A 22,216-nucleotide genomic window follows, 5' to 3' on the forward strand; every position below is an offset into this window, starting at 1 on the left:
GAATATTTATTCTGGTCTCTCCCTTAACACCCACAAACCATCAGCCACAAAAGATTATATACTCCCTAAACCAAATTTAAGACCATTATCATAATATGCTAACACTCTCCCAGCTGTATTCTTGTTTTATATCTTTCTGTTTCAGGAAAGGGACCAGGCTGTGAAAAGGTGTAAGACAGCAACTGCAACCAGTGCCACAGAAAAACATTTTCAGGAAGGGCTGTGCTTTATAAGACAAGAAATAAATAGCTGTTTTTCACATTATTTGTCATTGTGTCAAGGGAAAAGTGGCAAAAGTCATTTCAGCTGTGTGAGGAAAGATGGAATCATGCATTTTGGAGCTGTTTATGATGTTCCATACAAAGTCTATATACTGTGACACCTATGTTCTGTTTCAATGGCTCAGAAGAGCATTTACACGCACTAGTGCACAGAGTTGTGGATGCTGAGAGCACATTTAGATTAGATGGAGTCATGAAGAAAATCTTCCCTGTTGGCTGGTGAGGTGCTGGAAGGGGCTGCCCAGAGAAGCTGTGCCCCATCCCTGTGAGTGTTCTAGGCCAGGTTGGATGGAGCTCTGAACAATCTGGTTTACTGGCAGGTGTCCCGTCCATGGCAGGGGGGTTGGAACTAAATCACACCATCAGCCATAGAATGGTCTGGGTTGGAAGGAACTTTAAAGGTCATCTAGTTTCAAACCCTTTAAGGCCACTTGCACAAAGTCTCTCTCTATCCTTCTTGCAGGCTCCCTTCCAGGCACTGGAAGGCCACAATTAGGTTACCTCACAACCTTCTATTTTCCAGACTGAAATTCTCTCAATCTTTTCTCACAGGAGAGGTGCTCAATCCCTCTGATCAACTTGGTGGTCTCCTCTGGACTTGATCCAACAGGTCCATTTCCTTCCTGTGCTGGGGGCCTGACAGAGGAATGTAGCAGTGCAGCTTGCAGAATATAGGGGCAGAACAGAGCAGAGCAGAGAGGAATCCCCTCCCTGCCCTGCTGCCCACGCTGCTCTGGATGCAGCCCAGGACACGTTTGGCTCTCTGTGCTGTGAGTGCCCATGGCTGGGTCATGTCCAGCCTCTCCTCCAGCAGCACCCCTGAGTCCTTCTCATCAGGGTTGCTCTGATCTGCTCATCCCCAGCCTGTGCTGATACCAGAGTTTGCCCCCACCCAGGTGCAGCACCTTGAACTTGGCCTTGTTAAACCTCATGAGATTCCCATAGGCCCAGTTCTCAAGCCTGTCCAGGTCCCTTCTAGATGGCATCCTGTGCTTCAGATGTGTCAAATGCATCACTCAGCTCAGTGTCATCTGCAAACTTGCTGAGGGACCACTTGATCCCTTAATCTCTGTCATTGATGAAGATATTATATATTATAATTTATAATAATAATAAATAAGGTCCTAGTGCACACTCCTGAGAGACAGAATGTGTCACAGATATCCATCAGCACGCTGAGTTATTAACCACTATCCTCTGGATGTGGCTGTCCAACCAATTCCTTACCCAGCTATGAGTCCACTCTTTAAGTCCATCTCTCTCCAACTTAGAAACAAGGATGTGGAGGATCAGATCAAAGGATTTACAGAAACCCAGAGTGATGACATCTGTAAACTTTCCCCTGTCCACTGATAAAGTCACTCCACCACAGAAGGCCAATCACTTGGTCAGGCGGGATTTGCCTTTTGTGTAGCCATGCTGGCTGTCCTGAATCACCTCCCTGTTCTCCATGTGCCTTAGCACAGCTTCTAGAGGAGCTGTTCCATTAGTCCTGGTTTGATTTCTCACTGCTGTAATACAGTGATATAATTAGAGATCACTCTGTAATTTGTTTCACATACCACCAGTGCATTTATGCTTTTTATTTTGCTACCTCCATTGATTTTAGTATGGAACTAGAGATAAACTTTCCTTATAAAAATGTAATTTTTTTAAACATATATTGACAATGTCATTACAGTGTTCATAGTGTCATCGACCCAAAGCAGCATGAAATGACTCAGTCTGAACAATATGACATTTATTTAAATGAAGTGAATTGCTGAAACAAGTTGAAAATGAATGTAATAATATTTCAAATTGCACTAATGCTACATTGTAGATTGCATCCTGTCAAGTGGTTTAAACACATTTTCAGCCATCTGCTCTGCAGAGTAAATGCAGGTGTCTTTCCAGTCAAGGTTTATCTTTTATTTCTGTTTCCTACAAGGCTGGAATAGCCCAAGGAGCTCCAAGAATTAATATTAGTATAAACTATTTGTTAAGATCAGTGCAACTTTTTATTCTTCCTTTTCTTTTTTTAAATAAAATATGAGGTCCACTAACAAAAACTCATTCAATCACAAGGGCTTTAAGCAAGTACTTAGTACTGGATGGAATAGGATAGGATGAAATCCTATCTTTGCTTTACAGAGGAAAAGCAACTCAAAATGCTTAAAAACCTGTTCAATAACTTGAAAAAACTTTCCAAATATGTTCTTTTTTCTCAAGTAGGACTAAGTCAAAATATTATGCATTCTGTGACAGTCTTATCTCTTGTTCAAAAAACTTTTGGCTAAATTATATTAATACTCTTGGGCAGTCTTTAGATAGAAAAACCATTAAAAATATTAAAAAGTCATGAACTACTTTGTATTATTTTTTATATTTATATTCTTTATCATGTTTCTGGGAATGGCAACCTGCATTTCTGACATATCCTATGTGTTTGTGTAAATAAATTAGTTCATGAATCATTGGAAAGTTTTCTCTGTAGTTCCTCTATGCATTTGGCAGTATTTTTTGTTTCCATTTCATATAACATTTACAAGTGGCTGTACTGATTCCACAAATCTAGATAACACCAAAACCTTGACAGAAAGCAATGACAAAAAATCCTCTTACTGTAAATACCACCAAACAGAAATGTGTAACATCGAGTTAGGGTTGTTAGACTATGAGTTAGGAGAGCTCAGCAGCTGAAAGCTCAGCCTGCCTGGGAGGACGCCGTCAGTTGCTCAACCATCCATCACAGTTTGCCCTCCACTTCCCCTGCTCTCAACTACATTTGCTCAGTGTCATTACTCTGAATGCTCACATCCTCACTTGTGTTCTGAAGGACACATGTATTCTATCAAATTTTTATCTTTTGATCTCTAATGAACATTAATTTGACCTTCATCTATTCCTTAGGAGGTTTATAATTGTAATTGTGTGTGTGGTAACACACAGGAGTCTGACTGATGGAAGAGTGCTCAACTCTGGCTGCTTCCTCATCGTTCCTCCTCCCAAAAAGGTTACACCTGCAAGTTTTGAAGTACTCAAGTCAGAAACGCATATATCTGATTGCAAATATAAGCTGCCTTTTCCTGAAATGTTCAGGAGAAACAAAATAAGCGATCAGTGGTACTGTTACTTGCTCTAAGTACTTGCTTTTATGGAGAAATTACAGATCCTTCATCTGCTTTGGTATTTTATGTTTTTCTAGTGATACATCAGAGACGTGAATCAAGGGCTTTACATATTTTGATTAAAGCTCCTGTTTGGCTTGCAGGTTTTTTTCCTGTTTGCTAGGATGCAAATGTGTATGGAGTTATGGACCATGTAATTCAGGAAATGTCTTCAAGTTAGCAAATTGCTCTATATCCATGAATTTTAAAAGGTTGGAAAAATGCCCAGTTTTTAATCAAGGAGTAGCCATGTTGATTATTATTTACATGGATACGTATCAATGCGTTATATTAATTATGCTTTGCATGCTCTGCTGCAGAATTTTTTTCACGAAAGGCTAAAACACTTGAACAAAATGCAGGAGATTTTAAGATATATTATGACATTTCTTTTGAAATTAGAAATGTGAAACTTCATCATATTTAATAGTGAATGAGTGTAATTGTATGAGCTATTGAATGCTCAGCAGATTACAGAAACATATATGGTAGCTTTGGCCCAAAATTAACTCCCTGAATTTCACACTGACATCTTTATTATGAAAAGAAATAAGATGAAGAAAAATATTTTAGCATTTTTTAAAACTTTCCTTTTATTTGGTTTCCTGTTACCTTCAGCATCACTGAGTAGAGTGAAGCCCATGCATGGATATTTTTAAAACTAGTCTTTCAACTTATAAAAAGGTACGAAACAATAAAGAAGAAAGGAAGGAACAAGCTAATGATGAGATGGAACACAAGCACCTACAAGAGAGTTGTATTTAAACAGTGACCCTGTAACACCAAGTATGTATTTTTCCAATGGTCTGCATGCCTCTGTAAAGGGAAATAGCATCAGTGCATTATATGTGCATTGTAAATAATCTTCTCATAAAAATGAGCTTGTAACTTGAGCATTTAGTGTATCAACATGAACATCAGAAAATTCAATGGCAAATAATGCAGGTACTGGAAAAAATCAATGAAGTTTTCTGCAGAAGAGAAGACAATTTTGAAGCTAAGTATTTAACAGTAATTAAGTCAGAATGTCATAGACTGGCATGAATCTAAATTTAAAACAGATTTTCTGACTCAAAAATTGTGTTAGGGATTTCACTTAAATAATATTACTGTTAAATGTACAATGAACCTGTGCCATTAAAAGCTACATGTCCTTCAAATGAAAAACCAAACTAGGACTTATTCACTATTCCCCCCTGGAAATACAGTAAAGATAATAATACTAATATATAAATATTAATAAAGATAATTATCCCCAGCAGTATAAACTATACAGGGTAATAATAAATTTCCATTTCTTTCAGGGATTCATCTGGAATTTCATGAGGCATAACTAAAATGTTCTCATGCAAATGTGTAGTGGTTTTTTTTTTTAGAGGTATCATCTTTGGAGTGTTGTCCTTCTGCCTCTGTAGATTGCTGAAATGAAAGGCTAAGTTCAATTTGGTAATATCTGTGTTTGAGGACATGAACTGAAAGTATCCCATTTCTGAATATTTAAAATAAAGCCTAATAGGTCTACTTTAAGGGAACAAAGGGAAAATAGTACTAATCATAAACTAGAGGTTTATTTATAGCTAACCAGTATTTCTATCTAATAGTTTTTCTGTCTCAAAAATAATCTTATTTAAAAACTCCTATGCCCAGACATAGAGACTACGTACTCACACAAACAGAAAATGAAAAACCCCAATGCTTTCCCTCATCTGATTGATGGACTTAGTGATAAAAATGGTTTGTTTTTTCCAGGGATAATAGAAGATCCTTATCCCATTCATAAGTATTTTTCATCTGAAACTTTCTGAACTCACTCTCTCACTTTCAAAGAACTCAAAAATTTCTAATTGAAGATTTCGTGTTTAGTACTTGGTGCCTTCCCAAAGCAGGTAAAAATTTTAGATATGAAATTTGTCTTTACAGCTTGCTAACTGTGAACCAGATTGACAAAAAAGTTCTGTATATTCTGCTGTTAGGAAAGGGGGCGGGGGAAGGATTTTCTGCAGATCATAAAACTGGAAAAAAAACCACAGAGGTTACACTATACCATTGTAAAAATTATAATTATAGCAACTTGAAAACAAGAGATATGAAGTTAATCTAAGAGATAAGTGTTGGGAACTCTTTGCAAAACAGTCAAACAAACAAACCAAAAAAAAGGACAAAATAACCAAATTGAAGAGTTCATGCAAATATTTATTTTAATTCTTCATAGACATTTACCCTAAATCATGTTACTCGATAGTTACAAAGATTTTCTTTTTTTTCTTTCTGTCTTCCTCTTTGAGGAATAGCTGTCTTGTCTAAAATCTGTGTATATGCACATGTGAATACAACATTTGTAAATGCTCATTACTCACCACCTTCTATTTATTATTCCCTATTATCATTCATTATTTTTATACTCCTACTTAAAAAATCCCTGGCTACTTTATCTGGCAGAAGACTGATACTTTGTAAATTCTGCCTAGCAGAATTTTAGAGAGCAAAAATTCGTAACAAATACAATAGCCCAGGTTATTTAGTAGGTCTTAGGAATACAGGGCATATTCTCTCCAAGTCAAGCCAGTACATTTTTCAGATAATTCATTCACACTGAAAAATTCAGCCAACTTTGGTTAAGAATAATATTGTCATTTGGATTTCTCTGTCTTGTACAAATTACCCATCATATTAAAGTTCATATAATATCCTATTTCTATCCTGCTCTTCATCCTACAGTTTATTTGTTTTCTTTCAGAACAATATTATAACTAATTCAACTTGGAAATATTTCCTTATAGACTGTTACAGGCAATAATATGTAATTTCAGACAAAGCAAGAGACGTTTCTTTTGAGTTGCTCCTTTATCATACTCCTTTCTCCTCTCAGTTTTGCACTGTATAATTAAACTTCAAATTGAAGATACTGAATCTATTACCTAGGATGTTTCTGTGGACGACTTACTGTGAATTATGGATCATGAGTGGATCATTAAATATCATCTACATACTTAGAACAAATGTGATGAGAAGTATAAATCTGGATGTATTTATAACTTGAAAGTGTACAGAGAAGTCCTCATATTTAGGTCATTGCCAATAACATCGTAAGATTATTTCGAAATGCACTTAACACATCAGTATCATCAGGCTTAAACTATATTTTATAGAAAAAAAAACCCTAAAGCATTATTTTATCATTTTAATTGCAATTTACTAATATCTGGTAAAATGCATATGGCATCTTTCAGGGTTAACATTTAGAAGACTAAGTGTGTCAATTTCCCAAACTCTTTTACAAACCATAAATTACATAATTTCTAAATAATTTGATATAATAATAAAATATTATATTTAGTAATATAATAAATATTTAAAAATATGCGTTTCCCAATGTGCTGAGGGAATGGGAACAGGGAGGGAAAAGGTAAAAGGGAAGAGCAAGAAGAAAAGAAAGGACAAAAGAAATAGAAGGGGAAAGGGAATTTATCTGTGTTTTAAAGATATAAAATGGCAATTAAGCATTCTCGTTAGCTTTTGGCACCTATTTAGAGTGTAAGTGCAGACATTAGTAGTGTATTAATGGCATCATATAAGATGCATAATTTACATTTTTCTCACTATTTCAAAATACATTCATTTGCCAATTAAAACTGAGACTCTTTGTTGAGCTTCATTTGGTTTGTTTTTTCCCTGTTTTCAGGGAAAAAAACCCATGTGCTTATATTGAGAAAAATCTGTTAAATTATAGAGTGATACGTAAAGCAAAAAAACACTATTTGTCTTCCTGGTCAAAAAGACTAAAAGCAATAGAAACTGTTAAATGCCTAGAAACATGAAGGAAACAAAAATCAAAATTTGAATAATGAATAGCCAAAAGTTACCAGAATAACTCTTGATCAAAAACCGTAACAAGATTTATGAAATGTCTTTCATTTTTCCAATGCATTTTCATTGCAACTGTGCTCAAATTAGTAGCCTTTATTACAACCTAAAATAAGTGGAAACATTGAGGATAACTCAGTCAACATACACAAAATTCTGAAAGTGTCCCAACTCAACCTAGGGTCAACTATGAGTCTGTGATTTCCAATTTGCTTAAATTTAAGACAACCCAAATTTATCTGCTTTCTAAAAATAATATTCAGTAAAATATTTCCTGAACAATCAATAATTTGAGTGGTTTCTATTATCTTCTATTTTTCCTGCATCTCTCTAGCCTTTTACAGCCAATATATGTCTCAAAATAACTCCATTCAAAGAATTTGAAGAAGAAATCAGAAACATTTTTAAAATCTTTACATCTGAGTAGATGTCAGTTTATCTTTGCATATTCCCATACCCACCTCACATACGTTTTCTCATCAGAGCTGAATTTGCCTTTGAACTGTCACTTTTAGATTTCCATACATTTTAGAAAGAGCTTTACTTAATGCACTTTCAAAATTTTAAATTGTTGTCTGTGAAAAATCACATGCCCTTTATTTTATGGACTCAATCAAAATTAGCACAAATTATGACTAAGTTAGGAATGAAAGAGTCATGAAAAATTCATAGAAAAAGCCTGGGACTTGGATAGAGGAAAAGAAATATATTGTGAGGGAGTTAGACAAAGGCCGCTTTGGCATTTGCCCTTTGGTTGGACTAGAGAGGAAAAAACATTCATAACATTCTCAACACAGTCCGTTCCCTTGTAGCAGCAGAGAGCCCCTCCACAGACAAGATTTTCTGAAAGTGTGCAGGTAGGAAAGTCTAGATGAGGTCTGTTTACATGAACAAGAAGTATTCGAGCTCTGCTTTAAAAAGCAACATGAAGGGGCTGGGTGACCTAGTTCCATCTTCTTGCACTTGAAGATAGTATTTGTGTGGTTTTTGAGCGAGGGGTTTTTTACCTGCAGTGAAGAAATAAAACAACCTGCCACTGGCAGAAACCTTATTCTCCATCTAGTAATGTGAAGCAGCTTCCTTCTAATGACTGTGATGCATCATAAATTCAAAATAAATTAGTGCCCATTAAAATACAGGCTTTTCATGATTTGTATTACCGATACTGCCTAAGCATCATGCATTTCTGGAGCCACCTTTCAACTGAAAAATTATGTTGACATTCTTCAGCAAGAACATATTAAAATAGTCCAATGAAATATACCTACTTCTGCAAAGATTTACCATGTGTGCCTGTGAGGAGAATATTACTGAGATTACTGGGGAAAGTAATATTTTCTTCTACAGGAGGAATTATGTTTCTTTAGTAAGTTTTAATACACCTTACTAGAAAGCAATTGGTCAGAACTTGGACTGATCTAGGCAATGTGTATATCTGAACACCTTGTCAGGTAATTTTTTTATAACATTGGGTGAAATAAACTGGAAGAAATTCCATATTACAAATTTGTTCTTGTCTTAACCCCATTTGCCACTTCAGCTCTGGTTCTCTGAGCAAAGGGTCAAGTGCTTTGCACTCAGCTTACTGTTTACATTTGAGTAAGTAAATATGAGGAGCTTCTAAATCACAATGGCAAATGTAAACTTGCACACTCTTTCCACAGGTATAAACTATGGTGCTGTGTAAAAGCAAGAGAATCACTCCCACACAGGTTATGTGTTATGCTAGTTGATTTTTAAGGAACAATACAGAAAATTAAAGCAAGCATTGCATGAACCAACTTTATGCTTTAACATAAATTTTATTCTCAAGATGAAATAAAAATTTCAAGCCTCAGAATTTTTAGTTAAATTAAAACTCTACAAAAAGCTCACTCTGAAATATCTCTAATGTGTTCTGCCATACCAATAAACAAATTAAAAATATGACTGTATGGCACTACCATAAACTAATTCTTCCTCTTTGCTCAAAATAATTACAAACATTTTTTTCAAGGTTATTGGGTATCGTATTGCATTTCCTTACCAAACAGTTTCAGGAAACTTGCAACTCTACAGTTTCTTATTTTAGTATAAGCTCAATGTGTTGTTCATTACTGTATATGCAGAGACCTCACACACACTGAAGCTCTCTGAGATGAACTGCCACATCTCATTCTGTGAAGTGTTGTCCTCTGAGTGACTGTTCATGTAAGGAGGAATGAGCCCCTAGAATCATCTCCAATGTTGACTACATTCTCTTCCCATGTGGGAATCATACAATTTCATGTCACCACCTGGAAGTGTTCTGTCAACTTCTGCTGCTTCAATGAATAATCCTTACAGTCAACAGTCACACTGACTCTTGACTTCTCAGAGAACTTTGCAGCATTGGAACTCTATGGAATCCAATAATTCATATAAATTAAAATTTAAGTTAGGAGATTCATGCTTAAGGTCAAATTTTACTGTGTCCTTAGATTTTTGTTTTCTATTTATGAAGCAGAGATAAGCTTATTAACAAATAAGTCAGAAGTTTTATCCAGTGATTATTTCAATAGAGTGAATACCACCAGCTTTGCTCAAATCCTGTAGATCTTCAAAGCCAGTATTCTATATTTTATTTATATTTTATTTGAGGAAAAATATATTAATAATTTATGGATCATGTCTTTTTAAGGTAAATATAAATAAAAATGAGATTTTAATGAATGCCTCTGGAATCACCTAAGTCATTGAAGATACACTGTCAAGAAATCTTGATGTTGCAAACACACCTAAGGACGAACATATTTGCATACGTATATAAGCAAGTTTATATGCTGACTTTGGTAGGTAATTTAACTTTGAACTTTATGAAACCACTAAGATATTTAAAATGAAGCATTTCTTGTAGGATAAGCACCAATCACTATACTTGAAATGGAGTCCCAGGCAGTTATTTTAGATGTCTCAGATAATAGAGTAACATCAACAGTGAAGATGTTCCTTCTCTCCAGCTTTAAACCCTTATGTTCCTTAATTAAATGTTTCATGGTAACTGTTCTGGAGTCTTGGTTTCTTATGGATTGTATAGTTCCTCTAAAGGCAGTCTTTAAGTCAAATATCCAGAAGTAAAACCCCCTTAGTTTATTTACTTGCTGCTCTAAAAATTACAACCATTCTGATAAGGCAAGTAATAGCATCACTTTATTACGTACTCTTAAGGTTTAGCAATGCCACAATACAGAGAGATTAATTCTGTAAGCTGGGTATATGCCAATAATTTAAATAATTTAGACCAGCACTGCTCTAGGAGCTTTTCTGAGTGAAATTTTACTTCCAAGGACATAAGATTACTCCACCTTGTAGGGACGGCCAAATAGGACATCTGCTGCCTTCTCTTGTGACAGCCCAATCTCGAAAGCTGGTGCTGAGTTCTTGGGAAATCCTGCAAATCTGGAAGCAATATATGTGGGACAGAAAAGCTTATCCTTGGAAAAGAACTGAAAATTTCAGTCAAGTAAGTCCTGTTCCAGTAAGAGCAAAGGATTCCTCCATAGGAGAGCAGTATGAGTAAGGTTTGAATCATAACAAAATTGGTGCTGCCAGCTGATACCGATAAGAGAAGTGTTTGGGGATCTTGTTCCAAGGAGAATGAATTTAACTTTTAAATCATTCACAGAACATAAGAAAATATAACAGATCCACTGATTTCTATCAGCTTATAATCAGCTACAGAAGAATGTAAACCTGGCCAATTATTAGACAAGTCAGTTGTGTTTTTCTCTTATCTGGTTATGGAAGAAATGGAATTATAGGTATGAGGAAAGTCATTGCAAGGTAAGAGAAGATTTACATGATCAAAGGCACTGTTAAAATTACCAAGTATTTTTAATAGCATTAAAACTAATGCAACTGAGTCCAGTGTCACTGAAACTTGAGAGAATTATAGCCCATTGAACATACAAGAAGGTTAAAGAAGAAAAACCTTAAACACAACACGCTCAAAATTCCTAATAATGGGTGTGCATCTCTAATAAAATGTTTTTAGATTTCAAGATCTCTAGGTAGCAAAATATAACATATTAGTGCAGGGCAACAATCATGTAGGGTGGCATCAATTCAGATTTGTGTAAAATTTGAACTTTACTTCTAGATTCTTTTAGCACTAGAAAACCAAAGAAGTCTTTATATTTGATGTGTTTTGGACATTTAGTTTCAGAAGGAATGAATTAGAAATTCCAATCTTTATTGACTGACAACAAAAGGTGTCTAGTGAACTGGTCAGATGTAGATGCCTGTGCTGAGGAAGACTAAACACATGAATCTATTCATATTAGCTCGAGTTGCTACTGCTAAAAAGCTATAAGGATACCATTACTTTCTCAAAGTTTTCTAAAACTTAAAGCTCTTAATGGTAAATGTTTCAAAGCATTACACATAGAAAACCAGGTACACATTCCCATCATCAGTGATAAACAGTCAAAAGATGTGTTTGAATTATATGAGGAAATCAACATCTTATTTCACAATAGAGTTCTGGTTTTAATCACATGCTTTCATTTGGATGCCATGTCATCCAGTAGATATTCCCTCATACAAAAATCAGGTAGAATTGCAATGCAAATACTTCACTGTTTCTTGACAATGAAAAAATACCTGCCAAAATTTCTGTAAAAAAAGCTAAGATTTTCTTTGGTTTGAATGCACCCACAAAACATGTATTACCTACTAAAGCTGCATTTGTTTGTATTCTTTGACATACAGAGGTTCAATAGAGTATCACTATTAGATGACATGGTTCTGACTCCTGAAATGGAGTTCATGTGGTTTATACATTCAAACACATGCGCAATGTGGTCTTTGCAAAAATCTTCAAAACCAGTAAATCAATTTAAAGAGTGCCTAATATAATCATTAAATACATTCTAAACCATCAATTTTTTTAATTTCTCTTGTTCCTCTGGTAACACCATAAACATGCCACTATGTTCCTGGCACACTCACCTCTGTCAATGACTGCAGAACTACGTATCTTCAGGAATTACAGTACATCTCAGCTGTTGCCATTTGATACTGGCTTCTAAACATACCAGTATAACTCTGTTTTCCTTGAATATATCCTCCAAAATAAACAAGGGAATACTTCTTAGACATTCCAAAACAATGGACCAGTAAAATTCTATAATAAGTTCTTTGTAAAGTGCTGGGTTTATTATTTCATTTGAAGTGTTGAGTGACTACAATGGTATACACAGACTTTTCCTTCCCCACAGTTCTTCTCTTGTATCTGCATAAATGTCTCATGCTTCCCAGTTGTGCTAGACCATTGTTTCATTACCTTTGAATTACCCAACACACATCATGAGCACAACCATTGTACTATCCACTGAAAAACTATATGGGAACTAAGCCAAGATTTGCAGTACTCACAAAATAAGCATTCCTTCGTCAAAATTTTACAAGCTCAATGAACATATCAAAGACCTCAGTATGTCCCTTGATACCTTTCTTAAACAAACCCAAAGTTTTAGCCCCTTAGAAAATGATGCATGTTATTTGTTATTATTAGACTTTGACCTATTAACTGAAACTAAGTGGAAATCAAAAAAATCATCTTTTCAGATAAAAAAGCTGGCAATATTGATTTACTTATTTAAACCCCTGTCTACAAAACCAAGTCAAGATAAAGACAATGACAAAGTCTTACAAAGGGAAAGAGTTCTTAATTAATGTTCATTATGTAATCTGCATTGCCTACTTGTATGTAAATTAGATCTGCTTTAGTAAAAGGCTCAAGTTAATTAAATTTAAGTTACCACAAATATTTCTATAGAATCATGGAATTTTTAAGGTTGGAAAAGACCTCTAAGATCACTAAGTACAATCATTTACCCAGCACTGCCATGTTTAACTCTAAAGCACACCCCAGATGATTATATGTATAAAACCATGACCAATACCCTGTGGCTGGAACACCAAAAGAGGTTTGTAAAAATACAATGGGAACTCTGTATAATGTAATGTCCTTCTGACAATTACTCAAAATTAACACAAACATGCAATAAAAGGTAAAAATCTCCTTATTTCTCTCAGCAGAAGCATGTCCTTAGCTTTGAGACTGGCTTCCTGAATGTATTTGGATCTCAGCAAAACCTCTTTTTCATGAAAACTTGACAAAATTGGATCCTCAAAAGGCACTGAATATTTAGCAATTAGATCTTTTTTTTTTTTTCAGTAAAATGTAACAAGTTGCAGAGTAAAAAAGCAGCTTGTTCTGGAACATATGGTGATAAACCTGTTTGAAAAGTAAATGTGTTAAACCATCTTCAACATATATGTTTTGGTTTTTTTTCACCCTTTTTCCATTGACCATTTTAGAGTGTTTTCCAAACATCTAGGAAGACATCTCTGTTTAAAACATCCATTGCAACTGTAGAATACTACCCTACAATATCCAGTTTTACTAAAACTCAAAGCCTTCCAAGAAATATAAGACCTGGCTGTGTTATCCTTCCCAGGTTTTAGTATTTTCAGGTCTTGTTTTTTAAGAACTGAAGTAATGTATATTTATGATATTTTGTTACTCTTATCTCCATTTGCTAATAAGAGTCAAAATGCTCTGTTTTGTGAAACCTCATTACAACTCCTTTTCCTTTATCTGTGAGTCTCAAATTAACTTGACATAGATGTTTTACATATATCTTAGGCTAAATGGAAGTATTCCCTTATGCCCATGAGGCACTCAGAAACTTAGTAAGTTCTGCTTTCAAGGACACTCTAAATGAGGCTATTAAAATTCAACACTTTGCATATTCTGATGGGGAAAAACACTTGCCCCTGACAATAAAAGAGATAGGTCAATTCAAGAAAGTTTGTCAATCTCCATATGGATGGCCACTGAATTCCTTGTGCCAGTATTTGCAGAACCAAAACTAGAAAATGTTATCAGAGAGGAAAAAAAGTGTAGGAACTCAGGTCCTGCCCAAAAGTAAAAATCCATAACCATCTGTTGTTTGTGTTACATGGATTTCACAACTGTCATCTCCACTGTGCACGCCATTTCATCTTCACAGCAATATCACCAAAACACCCACTGAGATAAAATCACAAATATTTTGAACATACCATATGATACATTATTTTCCAAATTAATATTAGACAAAGTCAAAATGAGGACTTGTCTATAGGTTGCTTTTGTGCTGTCACATGAAAAATCCTTCTAGGGTTTGGAAAAACTTAACTTCCGACTCAAATAACTTAAGCAATACTGAAGAGAAAGTAAGATATTAAACACTACATTTTTTAAGTACTGGCATGTTTTGAAAAATTATAATGACCACTCCATACACTTATATAGCATCTTTCTCCAAAAGCAGTCTAAAGACACATTTTAAACTGTTTACTCAGAAATATTATGCAGAATTTAAATGAACCTTTTATGTTTTCTGAACTTCAGACCAGCAAGACTGTCCCACATTTCACAGCTGAGTATGGCTTGGAGGATGTATGAGCTCTCAAGCTAATCTTCATAACTCAATGTTATACTCAAAAAGTTTGTTTTGAGAAAACAACAAACAAGCAAAAGAAACAAAACCCACACACTGAAACTGCCCTTGGAAAAGTGACAGAAAAAGAGTTAAGGACCAGAGAGTGAACAAACTACTTTTTCCCTGAGGAAATATAAAACTCAAGGTCAGTTCTGTCTGAAATCACCAGACCTGTCACATGGTTTTCATAGCTGCCATTATAGCTCCTATCAAACCCGAACTGAAAGCAATGAAAACATTTTTACTGGAAACAGATCGAGCTCTGATAAGAAGCTCCTTAATCACCTTTTGCTGATAACACTCCACAAAGTGAGAGGTAAAGTTTTGAAAAAGAGAAGAAGGAACTAAAAGAACTTGAGGTCAAATGTTTTTGACCCTTTTCTTTTATTCCTTAATTTCTCTGTGTATTGGAGCAGAAATACAACTGTAAGTATGTGGAAGCATATATATTTTATAAACACAGGAATACATACATGCACATGCATTTTATACAAGTATCTGTTCATAAACACACAGGAACACAGATTGTGTTGTCAGGATAATGCAAATAATTCCATTTTATCCCAGCTTCTGTCCTCCAGTGACAAAAGTCTGGTGGTCCCAATCTCAGTCCCTTGGGTGTAGGAATCCATCACAAACCCATCACCCTTAATTTAATGCAATTGACAGTGTCTGCTCAAGAGAGGCAGAAGAAGGAGTTACCATGGAGACTGAACGACTGCTCTTCTCCAGAGGATGCTTTTATCAAGCATGGCCCGAACAGTAGATGCTGTGCAATACTTGTAACCTTAATCACATCACTGGATCTTGCTTTTTGGGATGCCTTTTTAGCAAACTCTAACAAACATCAAAAGGTTGGGGGGTGGGAGAAGAAGGAAGACAGAGCTTAAGAAAACAAACAAACTGACCCCCTAAAATACAACAGAAAACTGTATGAAACTGCATATTGTGCCAGATTGAGAGAAAAAAAGGATTTCATATTGATTTAATTTATCAGATTTGTCACCTCTGCCTGGTGCTTTCCTAACGGGGTGAATGCTGTGCTTGACCTATTTGCTGGAATTAACCAGGACTGCAGAAGACCATATGGATTGCCAGATGGTCTGCTATAATTTAATGCCATTTATTCTAAGTATGAAGTAAGTGATAAATATAATTAACATTCTTTTAGCTCCTTACCGGAGCTTTTTTCTGAGGCTTGAAAGGTAAGTTAATACCTTGTTGCTGAAACACAGATGCCAGCTAATTACTGCAAGAGGCTGCAGCCTCCAAAGCAAAAAGTGTCTGCGCAGAGTCTAACTTATCCACTGACCTCACTGTGATGATTAATAAGTTGAATGCTAAGCTGTAATGAGGATGACAGATCTTAGATGTTTTCAGGTTACCTTAATTAGTAGCATGATGAACAGTGTTTATTGCAGGTGTACATATCACACTTCATAGTAAACAATGCACCTTGTACTTGTGGCCTGAACATGTATTCCACATTATAGCACATCAAATGTGAAGGAAGAATCAAACCCCCTTCAGACAGCAAAAACAATGAAGCGATTTCCTTCAGAAATGTTTTTCCGGATTGCTATTTCATATTCTGCCAGTGATTGTCTAAATGGCCTAGTTTTTAGGAAGTGGTCCTAGAAAAGCTTTGGCTTCAAAGAGTGTTTATATCAGGCAGGGTTGTCATTCTCAGCATTTTAAAATCACGAGTCTGTAACAAGATATCCAAACAACTCTGCTTACTGTTCCTCTTCATAGTAAATGTAGTAGGTGTGAGCAGAATGAATAGCAAACAATTTTGTAGTTTTAAATGTCAATATACAAGTGGGGTTAGTAACTAGTAATCAGAACAGTCAGGGAAGTATAAAACAAAAGGCAGAAATACTGAATCATTTGTATTTAAAATAAAAAGTTGTGCACATTGAACCTCACAGATAAAAATGACCAGAGCCAAATGTCCTGAGATTTGCATGTGCACTGTTAACAAAACCAGGGTGACCTGACAGAAATGGCAAAAATTAAATGCTATGCAGAGAACACAACATAGCAGCACCTGCACTACAGAGCAAACCTGCTTTACATTGTTAAAGGAGCTCAGGGTCAGCAAGTCACAACACACAGAAAGCAGAAGAAAATCCAGCTTTTCAACATCTCTGTTCTTCCCAACGCTCCAGATTGCTTCAGCACTGTTCAGAGGCCTCCAAAGTTACACTCCACAGTCCAAGTGCTGATGCACCCTTAAGAATGTGCTACCTTAGGGGGAACTTGAATGTGATGAGACACACTCTCTTTTACTCCACACTTGTGGGAGCAATACCTTCAAGTGATTTCTTCACCTGGTGAATTTTGGTGAATTCACTTGACTGTTTTCACTGGTCCTATAAAATCCTTTATATTTCTCCACCAGCACATGAATAACTTCTGATTTTCTATTAGTATATAAATAAAAACAGTATCAAAATATCTGAATAGCATGTTTTTATTGATATTGATACCATTTGTCAAGATATCTTCATAAGGTCTCTGTGATTGACAGAATTTGAAAAAAGAACCATTTTTCCATACCATCAACAGAAAAGTATTTACCTGAGGTGCTAAAGCTAATGCTATGATGGCTCCAGCTTCATTATTGTAGTCAGAGGAGAAAAGGCAGTAGTTGGAGAGAGAATCCAGATAGCCTGATCCTCTTTGTAGACATGCTTCTTACTTCCCTGACTGCTAAGTAAGGTAGGGCCATTCGTGTGTCAGAGATTAGAGAGACTTAAATAAGGGATTAAAAAAACTACCATGCTGAAAATGAGACTTCTTTCATCCTTCAATAGCTCATTTGTTGAACCTGACAACACTGTACTTTGCTATTACTCAAATACCACTTGTGAAAAAGATTGGAGTGATACTCTTCAGTGACTAAAGTGTTTCAGTATCAGTATGCCTTCACTACAATGTTTGCAGTCTCTATGTCTATACATTCACACCTATGTACATGTACATAAACACACATTTATAAATGCATGCATTTAATTGCTCCATCAGTGCAAATAGTCAGATGCTCCAGGTACCATTGCTACCTCTTAACATTAAAGAAACATTAAAAGAAAGGGAAATACCAGATCTGTTGCCTGAATTCACACCTTTGAACTAAGTGTTTTGCCTAAGCAGCATCTAGCTCTCACCAACACTTAAAAGAGAAAAAAACTCTGAAAAAATGAAGAAACCATGAAGAATTTAGCAAGTTAGTCTTTGGAGTTGATAGACACAAAGCCTGTCAAAGCAGATTTGACACTTAGTTTTTAAACATAGCTTTATACTTTAAAATCCTTTTACATCTGTCTTGCTTGCTTACAAGAAAAAAGGTATCAGAGAATTTATGTTCACTGTTCAGTCCCAAGAACAAGATTATCTGCATCTTAGCTGTCATACAGATAGCATGTTTCAAACATTATTCTTGGCCTGAAAGGAAAATAGGATTTTAGGACAAAGAAGGACCAGATATAAACCCCTGGTCTAGAGGGATACCTGTGACTCATGAATGAACCTTCATTGTCATAATTTTCTGTGATTAAGCTTCATCATTGGATTTACTGAGAGATCTCACCAAGGCAATGGAAACCGACCAAATTTACCTCCAGACCCAGAAAAAATTATTTGGGCATTGACTTGTTAGGAAATTATACTCTCAAAAATTGTGAATTTAGGGAAAGACTGCAAAATCTTTTTTTATTTAAATTCCTAAATCTTAGGTAGAGGAACGAAACCAAGGCCCTAAGAGGAAAAAATGTTTTAAGACCATAAAAAAAAACAACCAACCAAGCAATACTATTTACTAATTTCACTAATGTCTTACCTCCTGCATACATGACAGCCAACATTATTGATGATATCCAAGCAATCTCACTATATGATGTGTGGAAGATCTCTTGTATTTCTTTGAAGAACACTGTGATGGCTTTGGGGAAGGCATAGGAAAATCCAATGGAGATAAAAGCCCCAAAGACCACAACCCATCCCCAGCCTCCATCAGGAGGTGGGTAATCTGGCGCTCCAGTTGCAGGTGGCATTTTTTGGTCTCTGTCTCTTCTCCAACTAGACTGAAAAACAAGGAAAGAAAAAGGATGTCAATTTTTTTCCCATATCAAACTACATTATTTAATAGTCATCTGCAGGGCTCACAAAAACCCTCAGAGGAAAGAACAATTTCCAGCTTCATGGGACCACAGAACAAGACTATCTGTTTTAAGAAGCAAAAGCTGTTCTTCCAAAAAAAATTGTGGCAAGAATATTTCCAATAGTCTAGTCAATATGTGGGAACTATCAAAAACCACTGATCTCAGTCACTGAAGTTGTGTTTGCAATTAGTCACTTATTGCAAAGTGACTAGTTTTTGTGGGCTAATTTACGTAGCTCTACCATCTACAGTGTGAAGAAACAATGGAAAAATGTTACATCTATATTATAACTAAATGTTATAAATAAGTGAGATTTATTGGTACCATAGCAAAATCATCATCAATAACAGAGGAACAAATTGAGAACATCTGAAAAGAGATCTAAGCAGAGATTTAAAATTCCCTGTGTATCCATAAACTAAATACACAGTAATAAAATTCTGTACTTTACTCTTAAGATTTTGATATTTTGATGTTGATATTACTTGCAGGAACAAGGTGTAGCTTGATGGTACTAATTTTGGACATATTAGAAGATGTCAGGAAGAGTTCCACAGCTCTTCTATAATTTAGAATCGACCATAAGAGCTGCCACCACAATGGTACCTTGGAGAGGTTCTAAGAGGTGCAGCCAACACATTTGGGCAGCTCAAAGCCACATAAAAATTCTAAGGCCTGAAATAAATTTCATATTGTTAATATCATCCTCATATCTAAAACCTTACTTTTTTTTACATTCTGCATTACCTTTTTAGAAAATACATAGCAGTGAAAACCCATTTTTCATTTCTGAGATCTTTTCCACTGACAAAACCCACTGTTATTAAACACTGAACTGGAGTCCACTGTGGTTTCTCCTGTGTAATCCAGCCCCGAGACAGTATGAACTGCAAACTCTTCTTTGCTCCCTGTTTCTTTCTCGGGCTTTTAGGCAACTTTTTACTCTTGATTGGTCTCCTGCCATACTAGTATTGAAAACTGTGGATGATAACAGTGAGTAGGTTGTTGTTATGCTTATGATTACCAGCAAGTCTCTACATGATTTTTTCTGCGCCACTTACAGCATATTCCAATTTCTCACAGTATTAGCAGTGGGAGTGAGATGATTACCTTAACAAAAACTAAAAAACCCCAGCTGTGGCAGCTTATACTTATCTCTTGGGATAGTGCCTGGAGTACTTTTAATGTAGCACTGCATGCAATATATGCCACAAAACAAGCAAAATGTTGTTTTTAAGATTAGTTATTGCTTGGCTAGCCCTGTGATAGAAACCCAGTGTACTTTTGATTCTCCAGTTCACTGAAGCTCATTGTAGACATCTCATGTAGCTAGCACACCTCTGGAGGAAGCTAAATCAATGACTACAATATCTGACTTTTAGACAAAATTTTAAAAGCCCAGGTAATTTGGCTTCTGCACCATATAACTGAGATTTCCTGCTGGTAGCAATAGGTATCTGTTGCTCTGTACACAGAGCACATAAATCTTTTTATATGCATGTCCAGAAAGAACCTCTGGAATGTACTTTGCTTCTTCTTATCCCAGCATCAGTTTAATGTTGGTTCCCTGAGAAAAGTCAGAGAGGAAAACCTGAGCCTGCCACTAAAACGAGTTGGACAAACAGAAACAACTCTGCTGAGACTTAACTTTGTCAACACTCTTAAATACTACGTTGTTTTTGCTAATAACGATCCATCAGAAGGAAGAGTATCTCAGAAAGCCCACTGTAACTTAGAGCACAAATAAAAATGATCAATTGCATGCTGAAGAGCACAAAACCTCAAATTTGCCATAAAAACCAGAATCCCCTATCTGTGAGTTAAGTGGAAGTAAAGAACAAGAGTTTGCCATCTATCCCAGAAAAGCTGTTGTTCTGCTCATCTGAGAAAACTTTTGGTTGTTTAATGGAAAAAGGTTAACTATTGTTTTCTTACACTTCAAAAGCTTAAGCATATTTGTTTTCATATTTAATATTCACATGACAACACTTCTATCGCTATTATAAATTTTTGTAATGGCACACAACATCAACACATTGCTCTTCATAAAAATGGCTTATCAATTTACTGAGGAAGCACTCCTTTTCCTAAAAATAATATAAAAGCACTTTGAAAAATCACAGCTACCACATTAGTCAAAAGAATGCTGAAGTTTCCTGAATGTCACTAACGAATGGTTTGGAGAGATCCCACCATATCCACCCCTTTAGGGCAGAAGAACAGGCTCTGACAGTTCAGTGCTTTCCTCCCTTTAAAAGCTTCACAGTAAATTACAGGAGCACTAAGGAGACACCCAAAGGGGCATTGGTTGCTCCTGTGCCTTAGCCTGGAGGCAAATTGATGCAAAGGCCACTGCATGGTTCTGTCTGCCAACCTACAGCGGGCATTACCCTGTCACGAAGAAGAGTCTGGATCATAGTATCTCACACCTCCTGTTTATCCCACAAAGTAGAGCTAAGAATAGCTTCCCTAATATTCCTTCATGATCATCATGGCCAATATTAGCTCCAGTCAATAAAAGGTGAATTGGAAAAAAATAACAAATACATGTTTGTACCAAGGTGAAAAGATGTATTCATTTTCTCACAAACACTAAATCCAACATCTCAAACATTCCATACATGGTCAGGAGCTAAAGCAGTATTCTCTAGTAAAATCTGCACTTACTGTCCTGCCACAATCCCTGAAACTGAATCCCTCCTAAAGAAGTCTAACCCATTCATATACCCAGCTCTAACCTAAGCCTAACTAATAAGATTTGAGCAATATAGGTAGTATTATGACAAATGCAAAATCCATCAGCAACCGAAAAACCCCGGGATTTCACATTGGTAGACACAAATGTTGATAAAGGAAGAAGCAAAATATGAAGGAATGAAGCAGGGATTATCAAAATGCCTTTTCAGAATGCTTATATGTTATTATAGGCCATGAAGAATGAAAATAAATATGGTAGAAATCACAAAAAAAAGCTAAGTACCAGTTCAAAAAAAAAAAACAAAAAAAAAAACTTGAGTAAATAAAGATCACCACCAGTGTTTTTAGCCAGTCATATGAATTCCATCATGTGCTTAGTTCATACCTATGCCTTTACAGGCAAGCAATGGGTGAGGAACAGTTTGCCCCCTCCCAGGGAAGCAGCAGGGGAATAGTGACTGGAGTGAAGCCATCAATCTCACTTCTTGCTGTCAAATACACAGAGATTCCTCAGCCTTTACATACCCTGAGTCAGACGTGCACAAGGATTT

The 22,216-nt window shown here is 35.8% G+C and overlaps 1 protein-coding gene across 3 annotated transcripts in view; it reads right to left on the reverse strand.

Moving 5' to 3' along the window:
- SLC16A7 (solute carrier family 16 member 7) overlaps nucleotides 1-22,216 on the reverse strand; it is an 83,116-nt gene that overhangs the window by 16,529 nt on the left and 44,371 nt on the right. For all 3 annotated transcript variants that reach the window (XM_033059169.2, XM_033059170.2, XM_033059171.2), the window contains exon 2: nucleotides 18,647-18,890. In XM_033059169.2, coding sequence (XP_032915060.1) covers nucleotides 18,647-18,860 — 214 coding nt within the window. In that variant the 5' untranslated portion in view covers nucleotides 18,861-18,890. The remainder of the gene's footprint in view (nucleotides 1-18,646; nucleotides 18,891-22,216) is intronic.

Source organism: Catharus ustulatus, chromosome 4, assembly GCF_009819885.2.
Source record: "Catharus ustulatus isolate bCatUst1 chromosome 4, bCatUst1.pri.v2, whole genome shotgun sequence".
Classification (NCBI taxonomy): domain Eukaryota; kingdom Metazoa; phylum Chordata; class Aves; order Passeriformes; family Turdidae; genus Catharus; species Catharus ustulatus.